Source organism: Priapulus caudatus, unplaced genomic scaffold, assembly GCF_000485595.1.
Source record: "Priapulus caudatus unplaced genomic scaffold, Priapulus_caudatus-5.0.1 Scaffold54, whole genome shotgun sequence".
Lineage (NCBI taxonomy): Eukaryota > Metazoa > Priapulida > Priapulimorpha > Priapulimorphida > Priapulidae > Priapulus > Priapulus caudatus.
This window is the reverse complement of record NW_014577115.1, coordinates 134,827-150,514: the sequence shown is the minus strand read 5'-3', so window position 1 is coordinate 150,514 and position 15,688 is coordinate 134,827. Positions and strand designations below refer to the sequence as shown.

At 40.1% G+C, this 15,688-nt stretch overlaps 2 protein-coding genes and 1 long non-coding RNA gene across 3 annotated transcripts in view; all 3 read left to right on the top strand.

Annotated features, from left to right (window-relative positions):
• The first annotated feature begins 3,867 nt into the window (after positions 1 to 3,867).
• LOC106820960 lies at positions 3,868 to 7,995 on the top strand. Its single transcript, XM_014825582.1, has 5 exons — positions 3,868 to 3,875; positions 4,840 to 4,979; positions 5,830 to 5,946; positions 6,559 to 6,771; positions 7,901 to 7,995. Exons 1-5 carry the CDS (start codon positions 3,868 to 3,870, stop codon positions 7,993 to 7,995), a joined length of 573 nt encoding a protein of 190 aa, XP_014681068.1.
• Positions 7,996 to 8,071: 76 nt separating this feature from the next.
• The window catches only part of LOC106820959, an 8,496-nt gene continuing 879 nt past the window's right edge, over positions 8,072 to 15,688 (top strand). Inside the window, exons 1-6 of the mRNA XM_014825581.1 lie at positions 8,072 to 8,249; positions 8,456 to 8,538; positions 9,123 to 9,196; positions 14,382 to 14,447; positions 14,885 to 15,001; positions 15,611 to 15,685. Coding sequence (XP_014681067.1) covers positions 8,208 to 8,249; positions 8,456 to 8,538; positions 9,123 to 9,196; positions 14,382 to 14,447; positions 14,885 to 15,001; positions 15,611 to 15,685 — 457 coding nt within the window. The 5' untranslated portion in view covers positions 8,072 to 8,207. The remainder of the gene's footprint in view (positions 8,250 to 8,455; positions 8,539 to 9,122; positions 9,197 to 14,381; positions 14,448 to 14,884; positions 15,002 to 15,610; positions 15,686 to 15,688) is intronic.
• Positions 10,981 to 12,174, top strand: LOC106820975. Its single transcript, XR_001395676.1, has 2 exons — positions 10,981 to 11,090; positions 11,473 to 12,174. It is a non-coding gene; the product is annotated as an uncharacterized LOC106820975 (long non-coding RNA).

The following is a 15,688-nucleotide window of genomic DNA, read 5'->3' as shown; positions in this document are numbered from 1 at the left end:
GACTAAATCGGCGGCGATTGAGTGGACACACTAGGCGATTTCACCGGCGATTTAGTCGCCCGATTTAGTCGCCCGATTTAATCGCCTAGTGTGCCCGGCGCACCTACCTGCGCCGCCTCTTCCTCCTCGATCAACCTAGATACATACCGTGTTTAAGGCAGCACCGTGTTTATGACGCTAATTTGTAATAAAAGCACTGTCGTGTACGTGCCTGTCCTGACACATATTCAACTAGTGTATTGCATAATAACAAGAGCTAATAAATACTATATTATTATTATTATTATTGTATTTATTAGCTCTTAATAATAATTAGGCACTGTACGCAAAGGTGAATGCCGTGGACGTTGACGTAACAGCCCAGGTAGAATGGAATAACCCCGATGTTTTGAAAGAACTACAGTATAGCCAGAGCATATAAATCAGTTGATTTATATGCTCTGGTATAGCGTCATATTTTCTGGTTACATTCAGGTATTGATCAGCTAGTCATTTAGTTACAGCTCATCTCTGTGATCAAGTGGCAAGTGAGAGAGAAGGGGGGGGATATAGTACTATAGGCCTATGTTGGCCCCTACATATAGAAGTGGAAAGATGTTGCTTCCTTCGATTCTCATCCTGGTGGAGCTAGCGGCAAGGAGAGAAACAGAAACTAGTAGGCCTATGTTGCTAGAATCACAGTAGGCTTTAAAGCGAGAATTTCTTATATTTTGACGAAATTTTAAAAAAGTTTTAATATTTTCTCAACCGTTTTGATGACCGTGCGCCCAGTCCCGCGGAAGTGCGCGGCTTTACCGCTCTCGGCGGTCGGGGAACAACGCATCTTAAATGCGCAACGCCATCTTATACCCGGTCTCTCTGAGATAGTTACCTTAGTATAGATTTCGAGATATGTATACCTACTATAGTCTATAAATATTTCCGTCACGTAACTATGCGCTTTTTGTGTGACTTTTTGAACATTCCATTATCGCGAATCTGAAGATATTACATGCGTTGCATATTATCAGGAGTGAATAATAATAGATCTATTATTATTCACTCTTGATAATACCATATACTTATGGTGTACGTATTAAACATTAAAAAAACATGTCATTGGCATTCGTACGTCTGTCGTCTATAGTATTCTCCGTGAATTCAATATCTCGCTAAATTCAGCTCTATGCACTGGATGTGTGTCAACTCCATTTTGGGGCAAACTTTAATTTAAGCAACATTAGGACCCCATTTTAAATAAGTTATTATGCTGTATCTCATTGGCGCATTTATTTCGCTCAATTATACTTTACGTTATGTTTTCTTTTTAAAAACAAAATGCGGTTGTTCGTTTAACGCTTTTTATAACCATCATTATTATGAAAGCATTTTAACGACACAAAAGATTCGCTTTGATTTTTCATGTGTGTGTTGGGTTAGGTGTATGTGTGTACGTGCGTGTGTGTGCGCGCGCGGAGCGTGCTTGCGTACGTGTGCGTGCGTACGTTCGTGAGTGCGTGCGTACGTGTACTCGTGCGCGCCCGTATACATGCAAATATTTGTATGTATACCAGGAGTAGATAAAGGGGAGATTTCCCTTTATCTACTCCTGATGTATACACATATGGAAAGACAGACAGAAAAGAAAATAAGAAAACAAATGTATTGCACGCATGCACGTGTTGGTTATCCAGTTTACCAGTCTATTAAAGTCGTTAAGAATCTTACACAGCCTTTACATGTATTGGTATTTGGATAACAGTGTTGTGTTGGAGAGGTGTGTACGTGATATCAGAAAAGCATACGTATATACTAACAACGGTTAACCTAGATACACACCGTGTTTAAGGCAGCACTATAATTGTTATATGACGCTAATTTGTAATAAAAGCACTGTCGTATAAGTGCTTGTCCCGACAGATATAGAGCCAGCGGGTTGCATAACAGCCGGGCCAAAGGTGACCGCCGTGGACGGTGACGTAACAGAACAGGTACGGTTGAATGAAATTACCCTCAAGAGCTAAAATAGAGGTCAAATTTCCTGGTTTCATTGTATAAAGCATTAGCCAGCTAAGAATTTGTGTTGAGCTCTCCTCTGTGAACAAGAAGCGAGAGGGAAGCGCGTGAGCGAGAAATAGAGCTAGCAGAAGAGAGAAGAAGAAAGAGAGAGAGAGAGAGAGAGAGAGAGAGAGAGGAGAGAGAGAGAGAGGGAAGAGAGGAGAGAGCTAGAGAGAGGAGAGGAGAGAGAAGATATATATATTAGAAGAGATGGAGATAGAGAGAGAGAGAGAGAGAGAAAGTCATAATCTTGTAAATGGAGTCATCACTGGGGCAAGATGTTGCGTTTTATTCTCACCCTGACGATCTGCATCAGCAACGTAAGTACGGGAATAGTGATGTTTTTACATAAGAATAGCCATCGTCCTAGACCGGTAAAACGATGAAAAAACGACTCGTCTTGTATAAGGCGAACAAGCAAGCGGTCACAAGATAATATTGTTTTATTGGAGCAATCACCCAGGGCCTAATCCAAGCCATTTTTCATACCGAATACTGGCGCCCAAATTACGACACCTAGCAAAACGCCCAAATTACAAAATTCATAAAACGCCCAAATTAAAAAAATAAATAAATAAAAATGTTTGTTTTTTAAAATAAATTAAATTTTAATATTATTATACATCTACATTCTACATTGAAAACTCGTCATTGTCTCTCGGGTGTGCCATGCGCACCTATTTGCGTGAATAACGACTGCTGAGTTTACATCAATAAATACTTCAATCAACGATGAATAATAACACGTCCCGTAGGCTTGGGGCTAGGTGTTTTGGGCTCTAGGGGATCATTCCCAGTAAATCTTAGACTGTAATGTAGGTGGCAACTTATCTACCTGATAAGATGACCACACAGATGCCCGCAACGGGCTCAGATTGCCTCGTCTAAATGCCATCATTTAGAAATAGCCTTCCAATCTGTGCTATCATCTGAGTCATACTTATACCGTGACACGTAAACAGAACGATTACCCCTCTCAGGTGAATCTCGTAGTTCTGCTAACGAGCGTAAAATACCTGTGCCCATACCTCACTATACTCTCGCTATCCGTCCCACGATTCTGTTCGTGGATTACCTCAGCGGGTCCGAGGGCGTATATCCCAGGCCCTTGCAGTAACCGGTGCGTCTATACCTAGCACCCCGACTCATTTCCTTAAGGTGGGTCCCGATTTATATGCTTGTCATGCTAATTCAGGCATTGCCTTGCGCGCTTTCCCAAATCTTCCAAGCATCAAAACGTCATTAATTAACTAATAATTAATGAGTAAATCGGTTCTGTCCCCGATTATACGCAGTTCGCTCTGGAACATTACGTTTATACTTAGGGTGACAGACTATACACCGTGAGTTGTTCTTGGCTCTATAACGTAACAGCCAACGTTACGTTGCCTTCTGCGGCAATTGAATTCATGTAACCGATGCATTCCTAACTACACAGATTCTAGTAATATTCCACGTATTTACGTATCAAATAAGGCATTCCACGACGCATTTTAGTGACTCGTAAGCCGTAAATAAAATGCTCTACCCCGCTGTCCAGATCCCTTCCCTGAAAACCCGTGCTATTGTTTCAATGGGTATATATCAGTCATATTACCCGTGTCCCGTAAACGGATAAGTAATGATAACGCAATATATATATATAAACGGTATGATGGCGGCGGTGGTGGTGGCGGTGGAGTTATAGGTCGGAAAACGCGCTTGAGTATTTCGTTAATACGTCCGCTCTCTTTGTGCGAAGCTTGTAGTTTGAAAACGATCGCTTTAACTTTAGTTACGAAATATATACATGCCGACACAAGATGTCTCACTCAAGATTGCCGACACAAGATGTACCCGTAACATATATGCTGCTGACGCGACATCTAGCGGATATCTCGCTGAGTCCAGGCTCTGGTCCAGCTTGCTCGCTAGCAGTAGGCTTCTTATCCAGCGCTATCTCAGCTGCTATATGGTCAGTTAACGAACGTAATCGCATTGTTCTCGTCATTGCTTCGTCGTCATCGCATTGTTCTCTTCTTTACCTCGTCGTGATCGTATTCTACTCTACTTGCTTCGTCGCTTTCTCGCTTCGTCGCTTCCTCGTTTCCTTGCTTCGTCAGTAGCCAGGTCGTAAAAATTCGAATGTTCTGCCCTAGATGCGCCTCTGCTGGAGCATCAATGTTCGTATGGCGAACACGCCAACACTGCATTACAAACGTTGCAATAGTTCAATAGTCGTATGTTTTCTGTATTCTTTTCGGATTCTTTCTTCCTCTTTTTTCTCTTCTGCATCGTGCTAGTTGTGTCTTCACTTAGTGTCTCGGCACGTGCATCGTGTAGCGATAGTTTCTTGCGTTGTACGTTGCGATACTCAAGTTCTTTTGGTTACAGGCGTTAAATGTAACGATGGAAGTAACCAGTTGTACTACCAGTTGGCTACTGGTGTCAATTATGCAAAGTGTTTTAGGACGCGCTTATACGCGTCGTGTCGCAAACTATAGTTCTCTACCGCGCGTGCGCTACAGTCGCTCGTAATCGACATTTCCACATTTGTGTATTAACTCTTACTCGCCTGATTTCTACATTACTACACCAGTATCAACGCGATAATCTCTTGCTGGTAGCAAAGAAATTTGTAACAACATTTATATATTGAGATTAATATGGGATCAAGCGTATTAATTTAAACGAAATACTACATAAAATCGGCTATATGCACCTTTATGTAAACACGTGCATATATGTACACGCGCAACCACGACCCCGCACGCACATAACCGCACATTAATCCTGATATAATTCTGTATAATGTTATTGTAGAAACACGTACTTCGGCCTCACTTCCAACCAGTATGACCGCCATTTCGACAAGGTTGCTAAGCATGAGCCGCGCAGCTACGATGTTGGTGACTGTAATACTGCTCACGGCTATGTAAGGGTCTACGGACAGTGCCAGAAAGGTAACGTTCCATCGAGTCAACCACTGTTTTACGTTCTTTATATTAGAAATGGAAATGCGTAAAATGTGAATGTATGCGGTTTTAGTTAAATTATTTCTACGCCAATGAATAATTGCGACTGTTAAACCACTATTTGGTATTGTTATGGTTATGTCGGAATAAGTAACAATAGGCGCGTTCACACACAAGAAAAACCGGGATGCTAATCGCGATGAAATACCGGGATAAATGTGTCGTTGTTCACACAGGCGAATAATCGCGCTAATCGCCGAGCGGGATAATTCTATTAATAGAACTGCGCATGCTCACTGCCGGAATGATGCTCACTGCGCATGCTCGCTGCTCACTCGCTTGGAATGATGGGATAGAAAATACCGGGATTATTTGCGCGAGCGTTCACACACGCAAATAATCGCGCTTATTCCAAAGCGAGCGTCGCCGATTCCAAATAATCGCAGTCAAAAGTGCGATTTGGAGCGCGATGCTGATCGCGATTATTAGTGGGTATTATTGCGTTCACACTTGTAATAATCTCGGTATTTCGATCGCGATTGCAAAACCGGGATTTGCATCCCGCTTATTCGCGCCAGTGTAACGCGCCTAATATACGTCCCTATATAATATACATTAACTTATTCTCTCTATCGATTCTTGCTGATGCTCAGCATTTCTAAAAATTAAAAATAAATAACTAATTACATTTTTTTCAAAATTATTTCACTTCAAACGTAATTTAATCATTGTGTTTAAATATCCTTACCCAAATGCCCATGGAATAATAAAATACCATTATTATATGTGGGTTCATTATATATTCGTTGTATCTTTATTCATCGTTATTCTCTTATAGTGCCAATGTTTGGAAATCCGTGTCACACGGACGACGACTGTGAACGACCAAATCACTTACGTGGAGCTGAGAGTAACAGACCTGTATGCGACCGAGCAAAGAAAGCGTGTCACATCGGTACGTCCGCTCAGATTTGTCGCTTATAACTGGTCAGTATTTTATTCATGCAGTCATACCAGTTACTTATAGCGAATTTCATCGGTGAGGCCGTGAATCAGATGATTGAGAAACGTTCAATAACGGCAAGCTTAGCCATGATTTGCATTGTACTTAATAAAAAGCTAGATTAAAAAGAAGGCCTGTTGTCAGAAAGATCGTAAATAGTTGTGTCTAGCCTTTGGTCTAAAATTTCGTAACTTCTGCACGATACTTCAGTTAAAAAATTATGACAATTCAGGTTCATAATGTAGTATCTGTTTATGATGTTTCTGACAACGGCTCAAGTTCTTTCGCCTTGATGATTTTCTGTTGTGTAAATGTGGTTGATCTCTACTAGTATGAACGAAAACTATTAGCGGAACGGAGTACATTGACGCCTTTTAAATGAACGTGGATATTTATTAGAGTATGAGTGCACATCTAATTGTATATATATATATATATATTTACTTATTTATATCGACAATTTTTTACCTTTCAGTAGAAACTCGATTTTAAATTTTTAGTGTCTATGATAAAAAGAAGGCTATAACTTCGCATTTCGTATTTAGTAAGCTCTTTTATTTACAGGAAGTGACCTCGGAGGTTTCTGCCTGAGTAACAGTGAATGCATGCTGGGTGCACTCGTTAGCGATGTCACTGTTTGTATTGGTAACGATGAGACTGTTGGTAGAGGATACCCTAGAATCTGCAACCTTTACACGCACTCTTGTGTTTGCAACTCGTATGTCACCGACCAGGAGTGCAAAGATGCAGCGCCACTCACCGTGGAATGCGTCGAATGTAAGTATAAAGCGTGAATGATTTCGATAATAAATCTAATAGAATTATGTGTACAGGTGAAACATAACTGCACTGTGTTGTATACGTGTGCAGGTGAAACATAACTGCACTGTGTTGTGTACGTGTGCAGGTGAAGACTAACTGCATTGTGATGGAGTTTAGCCCGATATTTTATTTGCTTTTGTAAGATTTCTAGTTTATTATAAGTGTTACTTTGAATAAGGACGTTTTTTGACATATTGTTATCACGTGTGTCGTACATTATCTCTACTTATGCTATCTCAATCATTATGAAAAATCGTCTTTGTGATTCGCACTGTCGTAATATTCTCCATAAAACAAATCTCGCTAAAATCTGTTCGAGGCTATGTATGCTATCGCTATTTGGTAACAACCTTTCACAATATTAGGACCATTTTAGATTATTTTCCGTGTGTTAATTGTGTATCTATTTCGATAAATTATTTTATGCTGTTCACTCTTTTTAGTCAAAATACTGTTGCTCGTTTAACACTTTTTGTAACCATCATAATTATTAAATCATTTTACACGTTACTATACATTTGCTTTGAATTTTCATGTGTGTATGTGTGTATGTGTGTGGGGGGGGGGCGTGCGCGTGTGCGTGTGTATGTGTAAGTGTGTGCGTGCGTGTGCGTAGGCGCGCGTGTGTGCGTGTATACGTGTGCGCTCTGTGCGTGCGTGCATGCACGTGTGTACGTATGCGTGCGTGTATGTGCGTGTGTGTTTGTGTTCGTTAGTACGTGCGTGCGTGTGCGCATGCGTGCGTCGATACATGCATGTGCGTATGCGTTTGCGCGTGCGTGCATATATATACTTGCGTTTGTGTGTATATCCAGAAGGAAATTTAGACATAGGAAATAAGGAAACACTTGTATTACACATACATGAGAATTATTCAACAGACTACTAGTCCTTAAGAATCTCATGCAGCTTATATATGTTGATACGTAGTTATCCGTGTTGTAATGAAGTGGTGGGTACGGGGAATAAGAAAATCACATATGTACTAGGGGGTTCGCGTAGATACACCGCGTGATTGAGTTAGCACAATGTATCAAATTAGTTTATAATAAAAGCACTGTCGTGTAAGTGCTTGTCTCGACAGATATAGAGCCGGCGGGTTGCATAATATCCAGAGAATTCGGACGAAGGGTGACCGCCGTGGAAGATGATATAAACAGCACAGGTACAATGAAATGACCCGCAAGAGCTAAAATAGAGGTCAGATTTCCTGGTTTCATCGTATAAGGTGTTGGTCAGCTAAGCATTTGAGCTCGACTCTGTGAACAAGAAGTGAGAGAGTGGGAGAGAGAGAGCTAGAGACAGAGAGAGAGAGAGACGGAGAGAGAGAAATAAAGAAAGAAAGAGAGAGAGAGTCATAATCTTGTAGATAGAGTCACCACTGTGGCAAGATGTTGCGTTTTATTCTTACCCTGACCATCTGCATCAGCAACGTAAGTACGGAAATAATGTTGTTTTTCTAACTAACAATAGCCATCGTCCTAGATAAGCATCAACGCGATAAACTCTTGCTGGTAGCAGAGAAATTTGTAACAACATTTATCGAGATCAATATGAAATCAAGCGTATTAATTTAAACAAAATACTACATAAAATCGGCTATATGCACCTTTATGTAAACACGTGCATATATGTACAGGTATATCAGCTGTCTGCAAGCGAAGGTTACGATAGCCATCCTGTGACAAATAGTGGAGATGCGGAGAGATTGCTAAGAACTAGGTATGTTGCTATAGATACAGTAGGCTAAAACATTGGGTTGCTCGTCAATGAGATATTCTGTAATCTGTATAAGTTATTATTTGTGCAGAAGATCTAATATTTAAACAACTTTGCTTTGTTCCAAATAGAAAAACATCAAACAATTAACAAACACGCGCTCATGCGTACGCACGCACGCATCGCGTATGCACATACGCACTCACACTCGCACGCACTAATATATAATGTTGATCCAACATAAGACGGTTTGTTCAATCACTTACAACGAGACCCGTTTACCAGCCAATGAACTAGGAAACACTAGCCGCTAACACTTTCTTTCCTCTTTAATTTTCAAAAGAAGATATAAATACCTGTCTATTGGGTGGGGTTTCCCGTGTCTCATCAAATTCTATGACATATCTGTGTCAGTGCGACCTTGTCTATTTCATCAAAATATATTTGATCAAATATATAAATCGATATAACGCTAACTCATTTATAACACGCTCTTAAATTTTGGTTAACTAATGCCCGAGTTAGATGCCACAGTGTGTAATAATTCCAAATGATTCCTGATGTGATTCTGTATGATGTCATTGTAGAAACACGTATTTCGGCCTCACTTCCAACCAGTATGACCGCCATTTCGACAAGGTTGCTAAGCATGAGCCGCGCGGCTACGATGTTGGTGACTGTAATACTGCTCACGGCTATGTAAGGGTCTACGGACAATGCCAGAAAGGTAACGTTCCATCGAGTCAACCACTGTTTTACGTTCTTTATATTAGAAATGGAAATGCGTAAAATGTGAATGTATGCGGTTTCAGTAATTATGTTTCGTGATTTTTGCATGAATATTAGCAGCGCTTGTTGCACCATCAATGGGTATTGTCTGAGTAAACAAAATTATACGTCCGTATATTATAATATTTACTAATTTAATCATTCATCACAGAATCTTGGTGAAGCTCAGCATTCCTGCTCACTTAAAATTAACGAGTAGTTGTCATTGTTTTAAATATTTTAAGTTATTTCAATTACCACGTGATCTAATAATTATATGTATATATCCTTCCTCAAACCGTCATGCAATAATAAAATACCATTATTATATGTGGGTTCATTATAATATTTGTTGTATCTATATTGGCGTGTTTAATTTTCTATAAGTGCCAATGTCTTGGAGATCCGTGTCCACATTGGACGACGACTGGAACGACGCAAACAATCACTTACGTGGAGCTGAAAGTAACAGACCTGTATGCGCCGAGCACAGAAAGCTTGTCACATCGGTACGTCCGCTCAGATTGTCGCTATAACTGACGCAAGTATAGTGATTGTTAAAGCGGCAATCATATTAGTACGTTTCATCATTGCGCGTTTATCGGTGTGCGTGGCGTGCGTATAAATTATATATATATATATATATATATATATATATATATATATATGGTGTGTTGGTGTGTGTGTGTGTGTGTGTGTGTGTGTGCTGTGTGTGTGTGTGTGTGTGTGTGTGTGGTGTGTGTGTGTGTGTGTGTGTGTGTGTGTGTGTGTGTGGCATGTGTGTCAGGGCATGTACAGGAGAGGGTCCAGGGGGTCGCGGACCCCCCCTGCTCGCGCAGCAAACGCACACTAAGGGTCTAATTTCAAAAGATTCCTGGGAGGGCCCCCAGACACCCGCCTTCGCGTGCCTCGCCAAGTTGGTTACGGTTTAGACCCCCACCCCTGGTAAAAATCTGTACATGCCCCTGCGTCGTGTGTGTGTGTGTGTGTGTGTGTTGTGTGTGTTGTGTGTGTCTGTGTGTTTCTGTGTGTCTGTGGTTGCTTGCGTGTAATGTGTGGCGTGTGTGTATGTGTGCGTGCGTTGCGTGTGTGTGTGTGTGTGTGTGTGTGTGTGTTTCTGTGTGTCTGTGTTTGCGTGTATGTGTGCGTGTGTGTATGTGTGCGTGCGTGCGTGTATGTGTGTTATGTAAGGTGTGTGTGTCTGTGCGTGTGTGTTTCTATGTTCTGTGTGTCTGTGTGCGCATGTGTGTATGTGTGTGTGCGTGCATGCGTGTATGTGTGTGTGTGTGTGTGTGTGTGTGCGCGCGCGCGGTGTCTGATGTGTGTGTAATGTGTTGTATGTGGTGTGTGTGTGTGTGTGTGTGGTGTGTGTGTGTGTGTGTGTGTGTGTGTGTGCGTGTGTGTACGCGCGCGCGCGTATCAGTAATTGTTACACTACAGTCAAATTACGATTTGCAATAACTTCAGTAATTGTGGTATTATACTTCTTATTGATAAGAAGTGGCATTGACTTTTCAAATAAACGTGGATATTTATTAGAGAATTAGCGCACATCTAATGGTATTTACAGACAGGAAGTGAATCTCGAGGTTTCTGCCTGAGTAACAGTGAATGCATGCTGGGCGACTCGTTAACCCGATGTCACTGTTTGTAATGGTACGATGAGACTGTTGTGTAGAGGATACCCTAGAATCTGCAACCTTTACACGCACTCCTGTGTTTGCACCCGTATGTCACCGACCAGGAGTGCAAAGATGCAGCGACACTCAACGTGACATGCGAAAGTTGTAAGTAATATATTAAGAACATATTTATTTACGAGGAGAAATACCGTTTCGTCGCCGATGGGCCAGATTACTGTCATGATATCAATTTTATTCATGAGACGCCAAAATTTTATAATGCATCCACATTAACGCAACGAATATCTCCTAAAAGTACAACATTTAAATTTTAAGCGTATTAATTTTTCCTCATTTGTCATAGATAAAATAAGATGTTTGCGTGAATAAAGTGTGAATGATTTTGATAATAAATCTAATCGAATTATGTGTACAGGAGAAACATAACTGCACTGTGTTGTGTACGTGTGCAGGTAATCCATAATTACACTGTGTTGTGCACGTGTGCAGGTAATCCATAATTACACTGTGTTGTGCACGTGTGCAGGTGGAGGATAACTGCACTGTGATGGTGAAAACAGCACATGCTGCCGGCGCTTGTGAATGAAAGAATAATACGAGACGAACGAAAGGGAAAGGTAGCAGAAAATACGAATTTAGCCCGATATTTTATTTGCTTCTATAAGATTTTCAGTTTATGATCAATGTTAGTTTGAATAAGGAAGGTTATTTAAATATTGTTATCACGTGTGTTGCACATTATCTCTACTTGTGCTATCTGAAATATTATGGAAAAATCGTCGTAATATTCTCCATAAAACCAATCTCGCCAAAATCAGTTCGATGCAATGTATGCTATCTATTTGCTTCTGTAAGATTTCTAGTTAATGATAAATGTTTGTTTGAATAAGGAAGTTATTTTGACATATTGTTATCACGTGTGTCGCACATTATCTCTACTTATGCTATCTGAAATATTATGAAAATTCGTCTTTGCAATTCGCACTTCTGTCGTAATATTATCCATAAAACAAATCTCGCCAAAATCAGTTCGATGCAATGTATGCTATCGCTATTTGGTGACAACCTTCCACAATATTAGGATCCCTTTATATTATTTTCCGTGTGTTATTTGCGTATCTATTTCGATCAATTATTTTATGCTATTTACTCTTTGAAGTCAAAATACTGTTGTTCGTTTAACACTTTTTGTAACCATCATAATTATTAAATCATTTTACACGTTACTTTACATTTGCTTTGAATTTTCATGTGTGTATGTGTGTGTGTGGGGGGGGGTTGGCGTGTGCATGTGTGTGTATGTGTAAGTGAGTGTGTGCGTGTGCGTGTGCGTAGGCGTGAGCGTGTGCGTGTGTACGTGTGCGCTCTGTGCGTGCGTGCATGTCCCTGTGTACGTATGCGTGCGTGTATGTGCGGAGAAACATAACTGCACTGTGTTGTATACGTGTGCATGCAGGTGAAACATAACTAACTGCACTGTGTTGTGTACGTGTGCAGGTGGAGGATAACTGCACTGTGATGGTGAAAACAGGACATGCTACCGGCGCTTGTGGATGAAAGGATAATACGAGACGAACGAAAGGAAAAGGTAGCAGAAAATACGAATTTAGCCCGATATTTTATTTGCTTCTGTAAGATTTCTAGTTTAAGATAAATGTTAGTTTGAATAAGGAAGTTTTTGTTACATATTGTTATCACGTGTGTTGAACATTATCTCTACTTATGCTATCTGAAATATTATGCAAAATCGTCGTAATATTCTCCATAATCTCGCCAAAATCTGGTCGATGCAATGTATGCTATCGCTATTTGGTGACAACCTTCCACAATATTAGGATCCCTTATATTATTTTCTTGCGTTATTTGCGTATCTATTTCGATCAATTATTTTATGCTGTTTACTCTTTGAAGTCAAAATACTGTTGTTTGTTTAAGTTTAAATCGCAACATATTAAATAGCTGTTCTGGTCATTGCGTCGTTTATGCGGTGTGCGTGGCGTGCGTATATTAATATATTATATATTATTATTATAAATATATATATATTATGTGTTGTGTATGTGAGTGTGTCTGTGTTGGTGTGTGTGGTGTTTTGTTGCCGTTTGTATGTTGCGTGCGTCTGCGTGGTGATGTTGAGTGTGCTGTGTGTGTGTGTGGTTGTGTGGTGTGTGTGTGTGGTGTGTGTGTGTGTGTGCGATTGGTGTGTGTTGTGTGCTGTGTGTCTGGTTTGCGTGTAGTGTGTGCGTGTGTTGTTATGTGCGGCGTGCGTGTGATGTTGTGTTGTGTGCGTGGTGTTGTGTTTTGTGCATGTGTGTGGACGCGGCGCGCAGTATCAGGTAAATTTACATACAGTAAAATTACGATTTGCAATAACTTGTATAATTGTGGTATTATAGCGTTCTTTTGAGAAGTGCATGACTTTCAAATCGAAGCGTGGATATTTATTATAAATTGAGCCTGCAACATCTTTGAATTGTATGTTGCAGGAGATGTTGACCTCGGAGGTTTCCTGCCTGAGTAACAGTGAATGCATGCTGGGTGCACTCGTGTAGCGATGTCACTGTTGTAATGTAATGGACGATGAGACTGTTGTAGAGGATACTCCTAGAATTCTGCAACCTTTACAGCGCACTCCTCCTGTGTTTGAACCGTATGTCACGCGACACAGGAGTGCCAAAGATGCAGCGTCCCGATCACTGTTACAGAGCGAAAGTTGTAAGTGAATATTTAAGACAAATTTTATTTACGGGAAAAAAAACCGTCGTACCGATGCCAATTAACGTCATGATATCAATTGTATCATAGGCTAATAATAGCACAGATAGGTATTACTGGCTCTTGATTGTATTCATGAGACGCCAACATTTTATAATGCATCCACATGATTATGCAACGAAATATCTCCTAAAAGTACAACATTTAAATTTAAGCGTATAATGTTTCCTCATTTTCATAGATAAAATAAGATGTTATGCGAAATTGTGTGAAAGATTTCCGATAATAAATCTAATACGAATTAATGTTACAGGTGACAATCAATAACTGCACTGGGTGTGTATATGTGTAAAATCAGGGTGAAACATAACTGCACTGTTTTGATACGTGTGCAGGTAAACCAATAAACTATAACTGCCACTGTGTGTTACTGGCTGAGGTAAAACATAACTAACTGCACTGTGTGTGTACGTTGCAAGGTGAAATCATAACTAACTGCAGCTGTGTGTGTATGACGTTGTGCAGGTGAAGAACCATAAACTAACCTGCAGCTGCTTGTGCACTGTGTGCAGGTGTAAACATAACATAACTGCACTGTGTTGTCACCTGGCAGGTGAAACATTAATCTTAAGCTGCACTGTGTTGGCACGTGATGCTAGGTGAGAACATTAACTAAACTGAACTGTGTTTGTACTGGGCAGTGAAACAAAATAACTGCAGGCTACGATGTTGGTGACTGTAATACTGCTCACGGCTATGTAAGGGTCTACGGACAATGCCAGAAAGGTAACGTTCCATTGAGTCAACCACTGTTTTACGTTCTTTATATTAGAAATGGAAATGCGTAAAATGTGAATGTATGCGGTTTCAGTAATTATGTTTCGTGATTTTTGCATAAATATTAGCAGCGCTTAATTGTGTGCATCGCTGCTATCATCAATGGGTATTGTCTGAGTAAACAAAATTATACGTCCGTATATTATAATATTTACTAATTTAATCTTTCATCACAGATTCTTGGTGACGCTCAGCATTCCTGCTCACTTAAAATTAACGAGTAGTTGTCATTGTTTTAATTTTTCAAGTTATTTCAATTACAACGTGATCTAATAATTATATGTATATATCTATCCTCAATCCGTCATGCAATAATAAAATACCATTATTATATGTGGGTTCATTATATATTCGTTGTATCTATATTCATCGTTATTCTCTTATAGTGCCAATGTTTGGAGATCCGTGTCACATGGACGACGACTGTGAACGACCAAATCACTTACGTGGAGCTGAGAGTAACAGACCTGTATGCGACCGAGCAAAGAAAGCGTGTCACATCGGTACGTCCGCTCAGATTTGTCGCTTATAACTGGCCAGTATTTTATTCATGCAGTCATACTAGTTACCTATAGCGAATTTCATCGGTGAGGCCGTGAATCATGTCATTTGGAAATGTTCAATAACGGCAAGCTTAGCCATGGTTTGCCTTGTACTTAATAAAAAGCTAGATTAAAGAGGAGGCCTGTTGTCAGAAACATAAATAGTTGTAAATAGTTGTGTCTAGCCTTTGGTCTAATATTTCGTAACTTCTGCACGATAGTTCAGTTAAAATTATGACAATTCAGGTTCATAATGTAATATCTATTTATGATGTTTCTGACAACGGCTCAAGTTCTTTTGCCTTGATGATTTTCTGTTGGGTAAATGTGGTTGATCTCTACTAGTATGAGCGAAAACTATTAGCGGAACGGAGTACATTGACTCCTTTTAAATGAACGTGGATATTTATTAGAGTATGAGTGCACATCCAATTGTATATATATATTTACTTATTTATATCGACAATTTTTCACCTTTCAGTAGAAACTCGATTTCAAATTTTCAGTAGCTATGATAAAAAGAACGCTTTAACTTCGCATTTCGTATTTAGTAAGCTCTTTTATTTACAGGAAGTGACCTCGGAGGTTTCTGCCTGAGTAACAGTGAATGCATGCTGGGTGCACTCGTTAGCGATGTCACTGTTTGTA

What these genes read in the sequence shown, in the direction of transcription:
- LOC106820960 (XM_014825582.1), top strand. An exon ending in CTACGGACAGTGCCAGAAAG is followed by an intron (nt 4,980 to 5,829) that starts GTAACGTTCCAT and finishes ATTCTCTTATAG; the next exon opens with TGCCAATGTTTGGAAATCCG. An exon ending in AAAGAAAGCGTGTCACATCG is followed by an intron (nt 5,947 to 6,558) that starts GTACGTCCGCTC and finishes TTTTATTTACAG; the next exon opens with GAAGTGACCTCGGAGGTTTC.